The sequence below is a fragment of the Castanea sativa genome, chromosome 11 (genome assembly GCF_040712315.1).
Source record: "Castanea sativa cultivar Marrone di Chiusa Pesio chromosome 11, ASM4071231v1".
In the NCBI taxonomy this organism is placed as follows: Eukaryota; Viridiplantae; Streptophyta; class Magnoliopsida; order Fagales; family Fagaceae; genus Castanea; species Castanea sativa.
Genome location: NC_134023.1, coordinates 41,003,328 through 41,023,800, shown reverse-complemented (window position 1 = coordinate 41,023,800; position 20,473 = coordinate 41,003,328). Strand labels below are relative to the sequence as shown.

Genomic DNA, 20,473 nt, shown 5'->3' with positions numbered 1-20,473 from the left:
TAACGTAAAATAATTCGTAATACTAACATTTATGGCATGTTATGATATTTATAGGACCTTTTATACTACAAAAACTTTTAAAGTTTTCACTTGAAAGAATTCATAATAGGAGAATCTTAGATAAGGAAGTAAGGACTTAGGAATGATACGCTATTCAACAAAAACACACCTGTGAGGCCAATGTGTCAATGAGACACATGTCTCATACGTCTGGCACATATGAAAGTTTTTCATAATGTAGAGGGGAGGGGGATCTTGTGGCAGAAAATGACTAGCACCATTTTTTGGATCTCTTTTTATATTTACCAGGTTTGAGTCTTATGAGAGTTATATTTGCTACTATTGTAATCTCCTTATTTTATAGTGGAACTTTGTTTGTTGCTACCTGTAGATGTAGACATATTAGCGAATCATGTAAATTCATTATGTCTAATTTTTTTCTCTTCTTTAATCTTGTGTAAACTATTTATTTTCATAGAAATAATAATGATGATGATGGTAGTGGAGATTTGATAGATGGCAAATTATATGTGTATATAAAAAAACAATTTGAAATTTGAGTTCTAATAAATATATAAAAAGAGATGTTTGCAACTTTGGATTATTAGAGTTCACTTGGGTGGGTGTCAGGGTATACCACCACATGTAACAATAGGCACTTCATCTTTTTATTATTAAAACCACAGTTTTTAAAAACCAAAATAGTCAAAGAATCATACTAGTATCATGCCCATGGGTGCTCTCTAGCCCTTGGCTTGTAGAAGCAGGTAAGTGTCTCACCTCTATTTGTGAGAGTTAGCTGGACCTTCCTTGGGTGAGGTCATTGTTTGGGTGTTGGGTTACTGGCCTTCTCTTGTGTAGCACTTCTCGTCCAGGTCAACAACCAGTGGGACAACCATGGCTGAGGAGCTAGAAGAGCTATGGAAGGAATTATCTTTCACAGAGGAGGAGGATAAAGACATAGAGTTGGGGAGTGGAAGTACAAAAGCAGCTAAGGAAAGGGGGCAAAACTATGTAATCCTAAAGGTGTTATCACACAGAAGCATTAGCTTGGACTCCCTAAGAAAGAATATGAGGATGTTGTGGAAATTGAATAAGGGAGTTCAAATTTCAGAGACAGAAGAGGATCTGTTTGTGGTAGAATTTGGGGATGGACGGGATAAGAAAAAAGTCCTTGATATGTGTCCATGGAGCTATGAAAAACAATTAGTGCTAATCCAAAAATTTGAGCCAGAACTAATCCCAAGGGAGATAGAACTTAAATGGGCTCTGTTCTAGGTCTAGATGTTCATCTTCCACTAATGAGCAGAACGAGGGAAACAGGGGTGGTGATTCGGTCCAAGCTAGGGGAGGTACTGGATATGGATGTCTCGAACTCAGGGGTTCAATGGGCGAAATGCCTTCGGGTGAAGGTCCGTATAGACGTGACAAAACGTCTGGTTTGAGGTAAAAGGGTCACCATAGAAGGGGGAGAGAGCAAGTGGATCAACTTCAAGTATGAAAGGCTCCCTAACTTCTGCTACAATTGTGGGATGCTCAGTCATGCTCTAAAGGACTATCTGAGTAGCTCCGAAAACCCTCAACAGAAAAATGGCGACTTACAATATGGGGCTTGGCTAAAGGGAGAACCAATAAGAAGAGGATTCAAGGACTCGTTCAAACTAGGCACGGGTGGTGAAGACGAAGGAAGAAGCTGGGTTGCTGGAGAGAGAACATAGGAAAGGGTGATGAAAATCCATGTGGTTAGGAAGAAGGAAGGAGGTGGCAGAGATCACGTGCCTAGGCTGGACACTAAGGGTGACACTAGCCCTGCATGGGAAGCAGCAGAACATGATTCCCCACCCAACCAGAAAAGGGAGTTACATGAAGAAGGTAAAGGTAACATGGGGGACGAAAAAGTAGAGGGAACAATAAGGGATGTAGTGGGAGAAAGCAACATGTCAAGGGATCGAGCCAAAGTTTAAATTTGAGTTGGTACCAAACCGGTCCATAAGGAAGCAAGAGCCAAGCCCAAACCAATTTAATGATGAACAAAGCCCAATTTCCATGCTGTTTGATTCGAAAATGGGATGGACTTCTGAAAAGCATTGCCCAAAGAGTGGGCACTAGAAACGTTTGGCGAGGGAAGGAAAGAATGAACCAATGCAGGTGGGCTTAACTCCAAGTCTCCAATAACCTAGGAACGTGAAGGCCTAACTCCACTTAAAGAACTAGACCCAAATTTAGTCGACCAAAAAAGAAGAAAAGGTAAGAAATAGACCAAACCTTCCTTAGGAGATGAGGAGCAGATGGATGGCAATGAGGTGGTGACTGTGACGCAGCACCGCCGAGCCCAATGAGTATCATTGCTTGGAACTGCCGAGGGTTGGGGTCTACCCCGGTGGTTTGAACCCTCCCCGATGAGGTAAGAGCTAGAGATCCTTTGCTGGTTTTCCTTGCAGAAACAAAGGCCAGTGCGGGTCAGATTAAGGGGATTCAGTCAAAGCTTGATTTCACACAGGGTATTGTTGTTCCAAGCGACAGTAGAAGCAGCAGACTTGCTTTACTGTGGAAAGAAGGTGCCAATGTTAGTTGGTTGTCTGAGAAGATTCTTCATCGAGACCATGGCGTGCAACTGGCTTCTACGGCCAACCCGAGACGGAGAAGAGATTCATCTTGTGGCAATTGCTGGAAGCCTTGAGTTCACAATGCGACATGCCGTGGATTGTATTTGGAGACTTCAACGAGATATTGCATCACTTTGAAAAATCGGGTGGGTTGGAAAGAGAAGTAAAACAGATGGAAGGTTTTAGAGTTTGTTTGGAGCGGTGTGGATTAGTGGATTTGGGTTTTGTGGGGCAGCTCTTCACTTGGTGCAACTAGCGTTTTGGGAATCAAAGAACAAAGCTTCAATTAGATAGGATGGTAGCAAACGATGGGTGGATGACGATGTTTCTTGAGGCAAGTGTCTATCATTTTTCGATGTCAATATCTGATCATTGTCTTTTGGCCCTTGTGCTCAAATGCACCTAACCAAGAAAGCCACCAAAGAAGTGTTTCATGTTCGAAGCTATGTGGACAAGGGAGGAAGGGTGCAAGGAGGTGGTAGAATCGGCTTGGGATCCAGTCAGAAATTACATAGAGTCCTCTATTACGAACAAACTGAAGCGGAGTTAAGATCAATTGCAGAGATGGAATTGGAGGGAATTTGGAAACATAAACAAAGTACTAAGGCAAAAACAATCCTATCTTCAACAACTAGAAGGCACGGAAAGCACCAATGAGAAGGTGGAGGAGATTCGAAACCTGAAGGAGGAAATAAATGAGGTGCTGCTTAGAGAGGAAATAATGTGGAATCAAAGGTCGAGAGCACTATGGATCAAATGGGGAGACCGGAATACAAAGTTTTTTCATGCCACGGCTAGCCAAAGATGGCAGAAAAATAGGATTGTGGCGCTGGAAAACATGGAAGAGGTGTGGCAGGAAGATCAGGGAAGGATTGAGAACATTATATTGGAGTATTTTGCTGCCATCTTCAGGTCAAACCGCTCCACTAACTTTGAAGCCAGTTTGAGTGCAATCAACACTCGGCTCACACCGGATATGAATGATGAGCTTGTAACGACCCCTCCCCAACTGTGTAGATATTGTCCTTTTTGTGGCCCATGCCCCTCACGGTTTTGTTCTCCCTCAAAGCACACAGCAATGGGGGAAAATGCCTCTACACATTAAAGGAAGGTCACTCCTTATAAGCACATCCTCTAGGGCAATGTGGGATTCCATGGATTGCAAAACCCCATTTTGGGTCACTACAAAGCCACTAGCGGAATTCAAGGGTGATGAAGTAGAAAGAGCACTCAAACAAATGCATCCCACAAAAGCACCGGGCTTAGACAGTATGTCTCGTATCTTTTATTAGAAATATTGGGACATTGTGGGTTGTGATGTAACAGATTGTGTCTTGGATGCTTTGAATGCTGCTGTTCTACCTAGTTTTATTAATGAAACTTATATATGCCTTATTCCAAAAGTTAAGAATCCCCAAAAGATTACTGAATGATCGATTAGCTTGTTTCATGTGATCTACAAAATTATATCAAAAGTCCTTGCTAACCGTCTGAAAAAAGTCCTTGTAGTAGTGATTGATGAAGCACAAAGTGCTTTTGTTCTAGGAAGGCTCATAATAGATATGTGCTTGTGGCGTTTGAAACGATGCACAGTATCAATCAAAGGAAAAAGGGAAAGGAAGCTCTCATGGCCATTAAGCTTGACATAAGCAAGGCCTACGACATGGTAGAATGGGTTTATCTAAAAGCAATGATGAAAAAGATGGGCTTCCATGATAATTGGATTTCCCTCGTGATGGCGTGTGTGACCACAGTGTCATACTCGGTACTAATCAACGGGGAACCCAAAGGTAGAATTACACCATCAAGGGGGCTTCGGCAAGGTGATCCAATCTCACCTTACCTCTTCCTACTTTGTGCGGAGGGTTTGACAGTCATGTTAAAGAAGGAGGAGGTAGCAGGGCATATAAAAGGAATCGCAGTTTGTAGGGGAGCCCCAAGAATTTCCCATCTATTGTTTGCGGACGATGGCATAGTTTTTTGTCAAGCTACAGTTGAAGAGGGCTGAAGGGTGCTAAAGGTGCTTGAGGATTAAGAAGCTTACTCGAGTCAAAAACTTAATAAGGAGAAGACTTCTCTCTTCTTCAGAAAAAATACTTGTGAAGATGTCCAAGAACAAGTGAAAAGTCAGTTTGGAGCTCAAATCATAAAATATCATGAGAAGTACCTTGGGTTGCCGCCACTAGTGGGAAAGGGTATAAGGAAAGCATTTAATCTCATAAAAGACCTTGTGGGTAGAAAAATTTTCAGGTGGAAAGGAAAACTTCTCTCTAATGCGGGTAGAGAGATTCTCATCAAAGTCGTGGCCCAAACCACTCCTACCTACACAATGAGTTGCTTCAAACTTTTGGAGTCTTTATGCAAGGAGCTAAATTCTATGATGAGTAAATTTTAGTGAGGGCAGAAAGATAAGGAGAGAAAAATGGCCTAGATAGCCTGGGACAAATTGTGCACTCCAAAAATAGAAGGGGGAATGGGATTTAGGGATTTAAAAGCCTTCAACCTCTCCCTCCTTGCAAACAAGCATGGAGGATTCAGCAAAACCCAAGCTCCACGGTCCACAAGGTTTTCAAGGCGAAATAATTTGCAGGATACTCTTTTAGGGAGGCACAATTGGGGAGTAGACCATCCTATGTGTGGAGGAGCATCATGACGGTGAAGGATATTGTTGAAAAGGGAGCCAGATGGGTAATTGGCAACGAGAAAAGGGTACACATTTGGGAAGATAGATGGATTCTAACACTGAACTCCTTTAAGGTGGTCAGCCCGAGGAACCTTTCTAGTGAAAGGGTGATGGTCTCAAGTCTCATTGATATGGACAGAAGAAGCTGGGATATTGCAAAGGTAAATAACACCTTCCTGCCCTTTGAAGCACAAGTAATATTGGGAATTCCAATAACTCCTAGGCTGCCTAAAGACTCTTTGATCTGGGCTTGGACTCCAAATGGACGATTTTCTGTCAAAAGTGCATATAGAGTAGCCCAAAGATGTGTGCAACAGAGCAGATGCCAAGCAGAGAGGGGTGAAAGCTCTGATGGGTCTAGACTAAAAGCTTTATGGCAGTTAATCTGGAATTTGGATTGCCTGAATAAGGTCAAACATTTTATGTGGAGGGCCAGCAAAAATATCCTGCCAACTAAGTGGAGATTGAAGGCAAGGGGAATAGGGGAAGGGGTCAGCTGTGATGCGTGTGGAGAAAATGAAACATTAGGTCATGTACTGTGGGGTTGCAAAACAGCAAAAGAGGTGTGGGGTGCAACAAAGCTGAAGCTGCCTTTTCTTCCTAAATCTCATATGGAGTTTTTGGACATAATGTGGGAAATTAGGGAGAGGTGCCCGAGGGTGGACTGGGAACTGTTTGCAATTACAGCCTGGAAATTGTCGAACAACAAAAATAATATAAGACATGGAGGGAAAAATAGGGTGTTGAGGGGATCGTGAAGGAAGCCGAGGAATATGCTAAGGAAGTAAGATAGGTTCAGCAAGTTTCAGCTAGACCTCCACCTGCTGCAAAGCCCCATTGGACCCCCCTAGACCGGGCTGCTATAAAATCAATGTAGATGGTGCAGTATTCAAGGATGGAAGGGGCTGTGGGGTTGGAGTTGTGATTAGAAATGAATGGGGGCAGCTAATGGGGGCAATGAGCAAGAGGTTCGAATGGCTGTGGGGTGCACTAGAAACTGAAGCTAGAGCAGCAGAAGAAGGGTTTCAGCTGGCATGGGACCTCATGCTTAAGGATGTTACACTTGAAAGTGATGCACAAGTAGTGGTCAGTGCTCTGCAAGGCAAAGTTCCAAGTCCAACTTCTATCCAAAAGGTTGTTGAAGGACTGCAAATGGGAAAGAGTCAATTCAACTCGTGGGAAATAGCCCATATCAGTAGAACTAGGAATGTTGCAAGAAATTAAATAAGATAATTTGTATAAAGAAATTATATGAAGGCTAAACTTGTTATGCTTCTAAAATCTAAAATATAATTAAAAAATAAATATTATGATTTCGACACAGATGGATGCATGTGAGATCTAAAAAACTTATTTAATATCATTAGAAATTAAGAAAAATTGAAGTCCTCCTATTTTATTTTTCATCATCATTGTTTCTTTTACTCAAGATTCATTGGTCAATTCTGCTGCAAGGTATATGCATTCCACCCACTCATGCCGCCAACCAAATTCCTATAAGCATCCAAAAATCAGAGAAGGAAAAAAGTGGTCAAGCAAGAAATGTCAGATCAGGTAAATTGTTATCAATACTCAACTTTTCATAGGATCTTTTATTTGTCACAATGAAAATAATATTTTGGAAAAAGTTCAATTTTGCTCACCTAATAAATAGCAATAGCATTATTTTCATTTAAATATAGATAATAGTGGTAAAATAATTTTCCATATTTTTAGGACAAAGGAAATGGAGAAACTAATAAACTACCACTATATACTAATACTAGATGCAAAATGCTAAAGGAGAAAAAAGAAGAAAGAGATAAAATATCAAACAGAAAAGGGAAGCTCTATAATAGGAACCTAAGTTGTAGAATTGCACAAATCTAGGAGTTGTAACTACTAATCTTTTGACTACCACACACTCTTGGTGCAATGGTCACTCCACAAGTATTAGTGCTTGTAAGGTGTGAGAAAAGAAATGGAGAAACTAATAAATTGCAATAGCATTATTTTCATTTAAATATAGATAATAGTGGTAAAATAATTTTCCATATTTTTCAGGACAAAGGAAATGGAGAAACTAATAAACTACCACTATATTCTAATACTAGATGCAAAATGCTAAAGGAGAAAAAATATATATATCAAACCGAAAAGGGAAGCTCTATTATAGGAACCTATGTTACAGAATTGCACAAATCTAGGAGTTGTAACTACTAATCTTTTGACCACCGTACACTCTTAGTGCGATGGTCACTCCACAAGTATATGTGCTTGTAAGGTGTGAGAAGGGGGGAAGAAATGGGCAAGGACCAAGATTCAAGTATTGAGGAGGGAACTTTACATACATATACACTTAGATTAAACTAAAGTAGAATTTCAATCTTGTATAAAAATAAAAAAATAAAAACAAAACAAAAACAAAAACAAAAAACTACTAATCTTTAGTGATATTTGACAAACAGGACTTTGTCTTAGTTGTATGTCGGAGTAATGCTATATATATAAACTATTTTACAATATTTTGCAAACTGTTATTATGGTCAACTTTTTATTGATTTTCATCTAGGCTCACTACTAATATCATTTTTTCATTTATCAATAATTATTCACTATATCAATATTTTGTAATTTTTTCTTTTTTTGTAAAAAAGTTTGTATCACTAGCATTTCTTTGTATGTAAATGCTTGTTCACTCCCAACTCTCAAGTTCCACTTAAGTGGTAAAGGAGGGCTCTTAGGGGTCTAAATTTCTTTCTACTATCTCACTAGACAAACAAATAGGAAGGGGTGGTTTTTTCTTTGGATTGATAAAAATCTAACTTGAAAAATATCTCTATATGAGAAATGAAGATCAAACAAGAATGAGTGCATGAATGAATTTCATGAAAGACCACAAGATGTATGAGATAGAATCACAAGCATTCACACATAATCGAAAAACACATGCACTCATACAAACGACACACATGGGTTATGGCGTAGACATAGAGGCAAAAGTGCATAAGTACAAAAAATGTCAAAATGAATGAATGCATGGACATGGTTTACTATCCATAAAAAACTTATCCCCAAGGTTAGGCGCTCATTAGAGCCCAAACATGGATGAAGATGTCACTTGGACATTTCATCGAACACCCAGTGTGCAAATGAAAAAACAACATATGAACAATGAACGAACATGTGCACAACTAGCCTTAATTTAGGAAAATTATGTCACAAAGGCACAACATCAAACACAGCATCGAAGTCAACATAATTCAATAAAAAATATTAGACAAAAATTAAGTTTTTTCCAACTCCCATTGTGAGAATTCCAACCATAAACTCAAAACCTCCCCCAAAAACAAAATCTAAGGATTGAAATCAAAGGAAAAAGATAAAAATTACCTTAGAGATGTTTGAGAACTGAGATGCAATTGATTTTGGTTAGGTTTTGATGTAGTAGACTAAAAAAATGAGGTTTAGGGATGAGACAGTCGCAAGAGAGAGATATACGAAGTTAAAACACAAAACTCATGAAATGCCCATTTAAAAACTAATATAGGAAAATCGTAGGCAGGCCAACTTGCAAGCCAGCTGCGAGTGCCATTGCCCCAACATGAATTTTGAGAAAACTAAATAGCAGCTTGATCAACTCACAAGTTACTTGTGAAGCACTCACAAGTGACTTTGACCCTTTGTTTTTCAAAACCAAATTTTCAAGATTTTTTTCGAAAAACAACACAAAATACAAAACTCAAATTCATGAGAGATAAAATCAAGGTTATTGAAAAACACCTCCAAAGGCAAACAAAAATATTTTTGATTCAACCACAATAAGATTATGCACATACAAATAAAGCCAACAAAAACTAACATAGAAAAATCACAACTTAACAATTATGGCCAACCAAACACCCCCTGCGTGGAGAATTTCTTTGTCAACCACATGAACTCCCACAGAAGCACACTTATTTTTAACTTCCAGAATATTTCGCTGAAAGTTATTCACTGTCTCGTTATTCTTGTTCACGTTGTTCAACTCCATTTTCAGATTGAGCACGTGCGCATGAGATACAGGTATATCACCGTTTAAGGACCTTCCAAACTCCTTGCGCAATTTCTTGTTCCACTACCAGAGACAATGCTGAGGGTGAAAGAGTTGCTTTGATTAGAGTTTTAAGCACTTAATCTCATGCCTTACATTGTTGATAGAGTGGATTCTCACTTGTTGATGTTGTACCACTCTTATCTAGGAGATACTATTTTGACTTTTCAGGATTTAGTTGTGTACTTCCGAAGCACATAGTTAGAGCTATCGAGCTTGACAGAGATAAGATTTGAAATGTGCATGGATAGAATAAAATGATGTTTATGGTGGAGAGAACTTGTAAGATTAAACTTATTCATAGCTGATTGGTTGAAAAAATGGATTATCTTCAAGTCTCTGATACCATGAAGATTGAGAATTCAAGAAACATAGAAAAAATGAGAGAAATGTTAAAAAAAAAAACTTTAGAGAGAAAACTTCACTAGAATGTAGATCTCTACTCTGGAAGGATTTTAGTTACAGTGATCTATTTAAACTGTTACGCACGTCTGTAGCTTCCTCTAGTCTATAAAAAGCTTCTAACTATAAATACATTACGAATCTGCATCTACATAACAAATCTTGGTAGCAAAAGCGTAAACCCTAACTAACTGCTCCCTATTCTTTTTAAGTAAGCGTATTTCATTTTTTTTTTTTTTTTCATTTTTCTCTTTTCACTTTGCAGCTCAAGGATCTGTTTGGAATCTCCTTAAATTCCTGGGTATGATACATTATTCAATTAATTTCATATCTTGCTCATTGATCATTGTGGTCAACTTCTTTCTTCTTCTTCTTCTTCTTTTTTCTTTTTCTTTTTTTTTTCATTTTTTATTATTATCTAGTTGACTAAACATTGTTTTGATTATTGACTCAGAAATCAATCAAATATATGAATTGAAGCTTCTTCACCACCAATCCGATAAACTTTTACTTCGCATGTGCGAAGTGTTACCAAGTTCGAGTTTTCAACAACTAGAAATTGGTATGGTTATTAAAGCCACCATCAAAGCTGTCAAGAAAGGGAGAGTTGAGTTTGTCACTGCTATACTGAACGCATGTCCTAAACTTGTATGGTGTGTTGAAAACTCCACGGAACGAAACATATTTATGCTTGCCGTTCTTCATCGTCAGGATGAAGTATTTCGACTCATATGCAAATCTGCTGCAAAGAACTCAAAACTTGCAGGAGCAGATAAAGATTCAAACAGCATATTACATATTGCAGCGATGTTCGAACCTTCCGCTAAACGTAATACCGTTCCAGGCGCAGCTTTTCTAATGCAAAGAGAAGTACAATGGTATAAGGTAATATCTCTCACTTTATATATTTTTTAAATAATTTCAATGATGACTTGTTTTCAGTTCTCTCTTGGTTTTATGATTAATTATCTGACACTCTTTGAAAACTCTATTCTAAACTGGTTGACTAAAAGCATAAAAGAGCCACTAAAAGGTGAGAATGCGTGAGTGTTTAGGTGAATAAAGATCCACATAAATGTCAGAATGTGAGTGATCTAGTACTGGAGAAGTACGACTTCAATATCCTACCAATACGGTAAGGAAAATGAACAGAAATGAGATAATAAAAAAAAAAATTCATAAAATGACAAACACGAAATGGAAGTTAAATGAAAGAGACTAAAAAATTGGTGATTTCACATTCTAATTCGTTTTTTTAAGGCATTAAATTGTTAGAATTAATTAAAGTTTTATATATATATATATATATATATATATATATGAGTTTAAATTTATAGCGCTCATTCCTGATCATTGTGCTTTTTATTATCATATTTATTTCATCTAACTAGAACTCACTAAAAGTATGAGTGTGATCTTCGGTAGATGCTTGAAAGAGTAAAAAGCACATAACCTCTCAAATTTTAAAAGAATAGCGTGAATTAGAATTTTCTTTATATACCTAGTGAAATTGGACTAAAACCCTAATCACTTGATGGGCTTAATAGGCTGAATTTAAAATCTATAGAATCGTGCTTTGATCGATCAAACCGCATCTTCGATCAATCGTATCTGCTAAAATCAGATTCTTTCAAAACAACAGCTTGCATGTTCTTGCACTTTGACTTGTAGCATCTCAAGTATTGTTTAATCAAATTTATAGACATTATGATCTATACCTACACAAGTTTGTATTCATGTATTTGCCAATTATCGTATACATATAGAACCTAACATTAAATATTTTATTGAGATTCGTATTGTTTCATACTAAACGGTGATAGTATTTAAATGATTAAAAACATTGTGTCTATTTTTTGTTGGAAAAATATGATTGATACAAATTACTCAATTTATTATCTCATAAAGCTTAAAAGACACAATCTATGAAGAAGAAGCAACTAATATAAATTAGATGGTCATATAAATAGGTGTAAAATTTGTACCATATTCTATATTGGGTCTTAAAATTTTAATTTTTGAAAATTAAAGTCTCAAATTTATAAGTTTGTTTCAATTTAAGGTCTTTGTTTTTCTTTATTATTTTGGGCAGCAATATATTATATTGAAATGGAAAACCATTGATTAAACTCTGCATTTCACCTAAGATTAGTTCATAAATCAATTTTGGAATTATTAAATAGAAAGAATAAAGTGAGAAAGATCTGTTTGGAGAGGGAAATTTCACTTAGAGTTATAAAGTGATGGGCAAAAAATAGAAATTGATTCCTTAGGTAAAATGTAACATTTTATAAACGGCTTCCCTTTTTCTCTGCTCTATTACTACTCAGAATAAGGTATATCATATACAAATAAAGTATGTAGATGCAGGATTCAAATTGAAATAATTTCCCAAGTTTATGACTTTTATTGACGAAATTAAAAAACTAAGACCTAATCTAAAATAGTGTGTAGACTCTAATCCTTTTTATGTAATTTCACCTATGAATTAAAATAGATAAAACCTCTAAACTGCATTATTATTATTATTATTATTATTATTATTATTATTAATTCAATAGTTACAAAGGGAGAGGTGTGATTTGAATCCTAGATGTCATAAACACATCAAAATGACGACCAATTGAGTTACAAAATTCTTGGATATTATTATAATTTATCTTATATACTATAATAATCTCTAAGAAAAATCCAATACACTAGATCAAATAGGCCCAAGAGCCGAAGGCCAAGATGTAACTGTCATGATTCAGTGCATCACTACACTTTATTATCCTTACAAAATTAGTACTTTTTGCACTTGCATACCTATGTATTTTTGTATTATTTAATGCTCCTATATAATAGGGAAAATTATTCTTTCACACTCGTCTACCTCTACTATTTCACATACATATCTATAATTGACAAATTTTTGGGCATTTAATCTTTCTTGCGTTTTAATCCTAAAACCTTTCATTCACAATAGATCGAATCATTCTTTAAAATAACGGGAAAGAGACAATAAGTTATAAGGTTTTTTTTTAAGATAGTTATAATATACTGCTTCACAGATTGAACCATTTCCCCTAGATTGTCAAGTACTTTGTGCATGGGCCAAGGTCCCCCTGGCTTCTCCAAAAATGCCCCTCCCCCTTTATTTTAATATCAAAATTTTGAATAAATTTTAGGTAATGACCCCCTTCATTTTTTTTAATTATAAATATTCTTTAATTAATTGTTGTCTCATTCATTTTCCTTTTAACATTGACTATTCGTTAGGGATAGCAATGGCGGGGGGGGGGGGGGGGGCGGGCGGGGCGAAGGATGAGATTTTCACCCCTGCCTCGCATGGTTTTGTCTTACCCCAGCCTGGCCTACCCCATACGATGGGGAAAACTTTCTTGCCCTATCTCCGCCCCTTACGGCCTCACAGACCCCACCCAACCTTGTAAAATTCTACTTCTTGTTAATTTGCCACATAACTATTAGATTTTTTTTTTTTTTATAAAGCTTATTTCATTAATATAAATATACTTGAGACTATAACTAAATTTATTTCATCAAATAAAACTAAAGAATGGAATAATATTGTCCAAGTCTATAACAGGACAATATTAAAAACAAAAACATTAATATCAAGGCATTTAAATAAGCTAGTGTTTATTTGTTTGTTCAAATAGTATGGGTTTTAGGTATGGAAAATTTACAATTATAGCCATTATCAATGCGGGGCGGGAATGAGGTGGGGCTAAAATATCTAAACCCATCCCCACCGCACTCCTTTGTGAGGCAGGGAAAACCTTCGTGAGACAGGACAAAATTGTCATCCCTACTTTTTGTCATAAATAAGTCATTAATTTTAGGTGTATTTAAAGCATAGGTTTATAAGAATATATAAGTGAATAATTTTACCAAATTTTTTTTTCCCAAAATAAAGTCATATGGATTTATTTTAAGAGAATTAAGGATGTTGGAATACAATGATACATTTATCTTGAATCCCCTTAAGAAAATTTTTTGGCTCCGCCATTGCTTGGCAAATGAGGTTTTGTATATCTTAAACTATAATCTTTATGAGGTTCTGTATAATAAATGCAGGAGGTGGGGAGTGTTGTCCATCCTTCCGTATTAGACTCCATAAACACAAATGGTCAAACAGCACGAGAATTGTTTACAGAAAGCCATAAAGAGTTGGTGAAAGAAGGAGAAAAATGGATGAAGGAGACGTCATCTTCTTGTACATTGGTAGGCGCTCTAATTGTTACCATTATGTTTGCAGCAGTAATTACTGTTCCGGGTGGCAACAATCAAGATTTAGGCTTGCCAATTTTCTTACATGAGAAGGTGTTTTTGGTCTTTATAATATGTGATGCTCTGTCTTTAGTTTCTGCCTCAACTTCATTGTTGATGTTTCTTGGCGTCCTCACATCACGTTATGCAGAGGAAGATTTCCTTAGATCCTTACCCATAAAGATGATGATAGGCCTTTCCACCCTTATCTTCTCCATAGCAACCATGATGATAACCTTTTGTGCTTCTCTTTTTATTATTCTACAAGGAAAATCATGGATGGTCATTCCAGTCATTTGCCTTGCTAGTGTTCCAGTTGCACTATTTTCATGGATGGAATTTCGCCTTCTCATTGACATGGTCAACTCAACCTATGGACCAAGAATCTTAGACCGGAAACCGAAGCATGGGTCGTTGTAAGTTATTTGTGGTTTAGAGTGATGTTAGAAATTATTATTTTTACTCTGTTTGGAAAGATAACTGATGATCAGCTTTCCTCTTGTGCAACATATTGTGTGTGTGTGCGCGCGTGTTTTTCCATTTTAGACATTTTTATCTTAAATCAAATAAATCCTAACTCCATTATATATTTACACTTTTTATATTATCTATGCATTGTCGAATTTAGTTATTTCTTTTGACCAAGGATGGTATGATTCCTAATCTTGTAAGTCTCATCCATGATAAAGTCGAATATAAATATTTACCTTTTGTATCTTAATTAGACTGCTTTTGCTTCAAGACGAGATACTGGACTTCCATACAAGACACGAGATACTAGGGTTGCATTTGGTATTGATTGAAAAATTCAATTTCATTTCAAAACACAACCTCAAGTCTAGATGCAAAGCATTCCTAGATAAAAAACACACTAAACAAGTCTTACTAATTTTATTTCAAAACATGTTTAGATAGTTTAGAGAGCATATACTACCACATGTATTCTTTGTGATGACCAAATCACATTGTATCCATACAATAATATCAAAAGTAGCAAAGAGTATGCGTGTTGTGTATGAAACTTTTGCAAGAGAGCATAAGTAAACCATTGTATGAAAAGTAATGATATAGGAGGATCAAATACAATCACACACAATCATAACTGTTTAATAGAGACCATCACCTTTGAGGTATATCATATAACTCTCACCTACCCTAGAAACACGCTTGCAACCATATTAAAAGCATTTTGATTCTTTTTTCTTTTTTCATGTTCTTTGCATATTTTTCTTTTAAGCATATTATGCATGGGTATATAAGAGAAAAAAGAAAATACCCAATTATATACGCTAAACATCTTGCTTTTGCTATGCAAGTGCTACACCTTACAGAGTACGGCTTTTATGAATTGAACACAGATATTTTATGATTGATGAGTTTTAGTGGTGAGATGGTTATTTATGTTTTTCTCTTAGGATTTTCTAGTCCTTCCCGTCAAAAAGAGTGATTTAAGATATGAAAGATAAGAGATCAACCAAATTATTCAAATCACATGAAGGAGTCACAAAGCTGACATTGCTTAGTTATGCATGAAGTTGCTCGTCTAAGTTACAAATGATACAAAGTTGAGAAACTTTGTTTCAAAGGCCATCCAAGGAACACAAGTACCAATATACACAAACACACACTATTTTTGTATTTTTCTGATTTTTCCCTTTTTAAAAAAAAAAAAAACTTAAAACAAAGTAAAAAAAAAAAAGCAAACAAACAAACAAACAAAGCATCAAAACTAGATTGACTCAAGCCACAACATGAACTATACAAGGGATCAGAAAAGAGAAGAAATCACTTAGAATCCTTTTTCTTCCAGACAGGAGACCTAGATGGGGATCCTTTCTTTTACATGAACCTTTGTACAGATGGATAAGGAGAAGAGTTGAAACCATTGAAGTTTGAGAGAAGCATGACCGCCTTAAGAAGTTCTCCAAGAGGGGCTAAAAAGATTTGGAGTTGATTTTGGTTCCCCAGAGATGACACACCATTGCTTTTTTGGGTGGCTGACCACTTATAGTAATTTAGACTAGTGTGCCCAAATGCTCCACAGTAGTGACAAAAGTGAGACTTCTTTGGTTGAGACTTCTTGTTGGTGGAGCGATAATTATTCTGTTTAGTCTCTTTCTTACCAACCTTAAGGGGTGCTCCTAGAATGGATTTTCCCTTATCACTTTTACCTTCACTCACATTTTCAGTTTTAGGTTCAGTTACCATAGAGCTATCATTATTAGCAGATGGATTAAAAATAACTCTATTTAAAGCATTAGAAGAGGTACTACAGGAGGAGAGAGAGTGATCATACCCGAGACCTATTCTGTCAAACGCAGACTTCTAGATGTTTAGCATTTCATTCAACTTGGCACTTGAAGTTCTTTCCAGTTATGCTCTAACTTAAAACAATTCAACATTCAGTTGTTCTCAAACCTGAATGTTCTAATGGTCAGATTAGCTTCATCAACCTTGGTGGAGAGTTCCTCACGTTCTAACTCCACTTCACTGAGCTTTCTTGTGGCCAACCTGTAAAGCTTCTCATGCTTCTCAAATACCTTGTACAACTTTGTGTAAGCAGTGTGGATGTCATCCTAATCATCCATCTTCTCAAATTTTGATTCTATCAACTCTTCTTCCTCATCAATTGGGTCTACTACTTCCTCAAAGGACTCAACAATAGCTATGAAAGCACTCATTATCCCTTCTTGGTCACTTTCATCAAAATCAACTTTTGGTTCTGTATTACTCAAAGTGGCAGCTAGGGCTTTGCTTTTGCCAATATATTTGAGATATGTGGGAGACTCTTGCTTCTTGTGTCCAAATCCTTGACACCCATAGCACTTTGGCCCAGTAGGAACACTGTTGCCTTGACTAGCATCCTTGAATTCTCCCTTGCCTTTGTCTTGGGACTTGAATTGAGAGAATGCAGACTGTTTACGATCCTTGTCACTTGCTTTGACATTCACATTTTTGATAAACTTCTTGAATTTTTTGGTAATGTAAGATTTTAACTTGGTATATTCATCTTCAAACGACTCATTGTTATCATCATTCTTAACCTTCAAGGCCATGTTCTTGCCTTTGCTACCCTTGCCAACCCTTGCTAATCCTAGTTCATAGGTTTACAAGTTCCCAAGTTCTTGAGCGTGGCATAGAATTCATCAAAAAACTCATCCTCATCCATCCTTATGTCCTCAAAATTGGTAGTAAGCCTTTGAAGCTTGGAGTTTTTAACAGCTTTTGTGCCCTCGTAGATATTCTGAAGAATAGTCCATGATTCCTTCTCATTGTCAGTGAAAGAGATCTTCTTGAATTCTTCATTGGTCACAGCACTAAATAGAGCATTTAGTGCTCCACTGTTAAAATTTGCTACTTTGATCTTCATATCATCCCATGTGGCTAGTGGCTCTTCAGGCTTCATCCAGCCTACTTCAACTGCAAGCCATACTTTCTCACCTAAAGATTACAAAAAGGCTCTTATGCGTACTTTCCAGTATGCGTACTTTCCAGTATGCATAGTTAGTACCATCAAATAAAGGAGGAATAATCAAGGATTGCCCATGATCCATAACAATAAGGGTCAATGGATCACACAGTAAAAATTAAAACCTAATCAGAATATACCTGCTTTGATACCATTTGTTGGGTTAAAATAGCTTAACCCCGCTTAATTAATTCAATTACCCAAGTTGATTAATTAGGTTCAATTTCATGTAAATCGTGAAGACACATACAAATTACCAAAGAAACTAACTGCAACAGAAAATAAATTGACACGGTGATTTTTTGACAAATGGGAAAAACCTTGCAAGGCAAAAAATTCCACCGGGTGATTTTAAGGTCACCACTCCCAAAAATCCACTAATCAACAGTCAAGCGGTTACAAGGTTAAGGAATCTTAGAAACTACCCAGGCTTATCTCGAAATACCAACTTACAATTGAACCTTTTCTCCAATACCCAATTGGACTTGATCTTGTAGTAGCCTTCTTTCCCTTGATGCACAAATCTCCAATCTGTGACTAACCTTTTTGCAAGGATCCCAGTATGTGACTAAATCCAACAACTTGAACAAATGTTGTTAGCTGCAAAGTTTTTCACTTGATCAACAATGAAGATCAGAAAGCAATTAGTTACAAAACCCTATGGCATACAAACATAGTAGCTTCTCGCAAAGAAAATAAGTCTCTTGGTTTATGTATTCATATGTGACAGCTCTTAAAATAAGCCTTATATATATTTAGGGTTATGAGAAAAGAAACCCTAAACAAATACAAAAGGCTGGGCCGAAATTCAAATATGGAAAACTGAAAATCATAAATCTCGATAGATCGAGTTGCTGTCGAGCTATCTATCGAGCTTCACATTAAATCTCGATAGTAGGCATCTGTCGACCTATCTGTCGAGACTTAATGAATAGATTTTCTTCACTTGTTTCTTAGACCAATCTTCATGTCTTTAATACTTGACTTGAACAACATGTTTCTTGAAGTACTAAACTCATCTTAGATCTACCCAATTATAAGTAAAGTGCATTTTTTCAAAAGATTAGTCAATTACAATAACATATGACCATAACACATTTCAAGTTTATCATTAGATTTTCCTGGCACCAGAGGATTGGGAGAAAACCTCTTTCATATCGCCCGAAGGTAATTATCATTACACAGTGATGCCTTTTGGGCTAAAGAATGCGAGAGCTATGTATCAAGGAATGGTCACTCGAATATTTAAAGATTAGATCGGGGACACAGTGGAAGTTTATATTGATGACATGGTGGTTAAGAGCAAGAAGAGTGAAGAGCATGTACTGAATATGGTCGAGGTGTTAAAAATATTGAGACAACACAAGTTGCGCCTAAATGCAAGCACATGTGCCTTTCGTGTGGGGTCAAGTAAGTTCCTTGGCTATATGATAACTACCTGAGGAATAGAGGTTAACCCTAACCAAATTACAGCAATTCAACAGCTTAACCTACCCAGTAACCCCAAAGAAGTGCAAAGACTTACCGAGATGATTTCCGCCCTGAATCGGTTTGTTTCAAGGTCAACGGATAGGTGTAAACTGTTCTTTCAGTTGTTGAAAAAGTCGAAGGGTTTTCAATGGACTGAGGAGTGTGACACGATGTTTAGAGACTTGAAGTGCTATTTGGCCACCCCTCCTATTTTATCTCAACCTGAGCCTAAGGAAGATTTTTATATGCATTTAGCAGTCTCCGACCATGCAATAAGTGTTGTGTTGCTAAGACATCAAGATGGAATCCAGAGACTGGTGTATTACATTAGCAAAACGCTGGTGGATGCGGAGACTCGGTACTTGCCACTAGAGAAGATGGTGCTAGCATTGGTGCATGCGATGAGGAAATTACTGTGGGGAGTAAAAGGACCCAAATGGGCATATGGGCCTTTGGACTGTAGCATGGAGGGCCGACCTGCTCCAGAATTAAACTCTACGAATTGGCCCATACGCCGAGGATCCGAGGGTACAGCTGAGGGCGAGCTTCTCCTCGGATAGATCCAAGGGAACTCAAGACTTCATTATGAAGGTCAAGGCACAACTCTGGAAAGACTAATGGTTAAAGGGGGACACCCTGAACCTTCTAGATGCACCAGTGTTAAAGAAAATATCAAGGGCAAAGGCTGCCACCTCCGCATTAAAGGCTCTGCACCTACCTCCCTGGCCGCATTGATGGGGAAGTGACCCCTGAACAGTAGGGTTGAAACTTCTAGTCACTATCCAAAAAGTATCAGGGGAGGAAGTATTTAAGGGGGGTGGAGGCCAGAGAGAAAGGGGATCAGCAACAAAGAAAGAAACTAAGAATTGTAACTTTTAAGTAAGAAATAGAAATAATACAGAATTAGTCCTCGGCTTACGTCCGAGCAGGCCTATTTTCAATTATCTTTTGTTATTTATATGTGTTTGCAACTCTTAGTCCGTTATCAAGTTCTCAGCACTTCTAATCTAGGTTTCAAGCTCACGTTCTACAAATTTTTTTGTCTAAGGCTCATTGGGCCTGAGCTCGTAGTTGTCTTTGGGTCTAGGTGCAATTGTGCACTTACAATTGGCACCGTCTGTGGGAATCTAGTCTAGAAGGAGTTGGGATACTATGGCAGGCCTGGGTTCTCACCATGCGGAGTCACAGGGATCACAACCGGAGGATCTTTTCGAGCGTCTTGAGCGTCAAAGGGATCGCGAAGGAAGTGTCCATACAGAATACCACGGGGCTAGCCATACTCATGGTGGGGGTAGCACCACCCATGAGGATGGTGCTAAAGCCATGCAGAAGGAGATTAATCGTTTGAAGAGAAAGTTACGTCGCACCAGACGTAGGTCTTCACCGTCCTCATCTAATCCTTCCTCAGAGGAGGTACGGGGAGGTAGCTACAGCTCAAGGTCATGCTCACCCACCAGTGCAATGTCCTCTGGTGAGGAGGATGACCAGCCATCTCGCAG

At 37.4% G+C, this 20,473-nt stretch overlaps 1 protein-coding gene across 1 annotated transcript; it reads left to right on the top strand.

Moving 5' to 3' along the window:
• The first annotated feature begins 6,237 nt into the window (after positions 1-6,237).
• On the top strand, positions 6,238-14,455 carry LOC142616507 (uncharacterized). Its single transcript, XM_075789345.1, has 4 exons — positions 6,238-6,484; positions 6,745-6,843; positions 10,218-10,648; positions 13,844-14,455. Exons 1-4 carry the CDS (start codon positions 6,238-6,240, stop codon positions 14,453-14,455), a joined length of 1,389 nt encoding a protein of 462 aa, XP_075645460.1.
• The last annotated feature ends 6,018 nt before the right edge of the window (positions 14,456-20,473 follow it).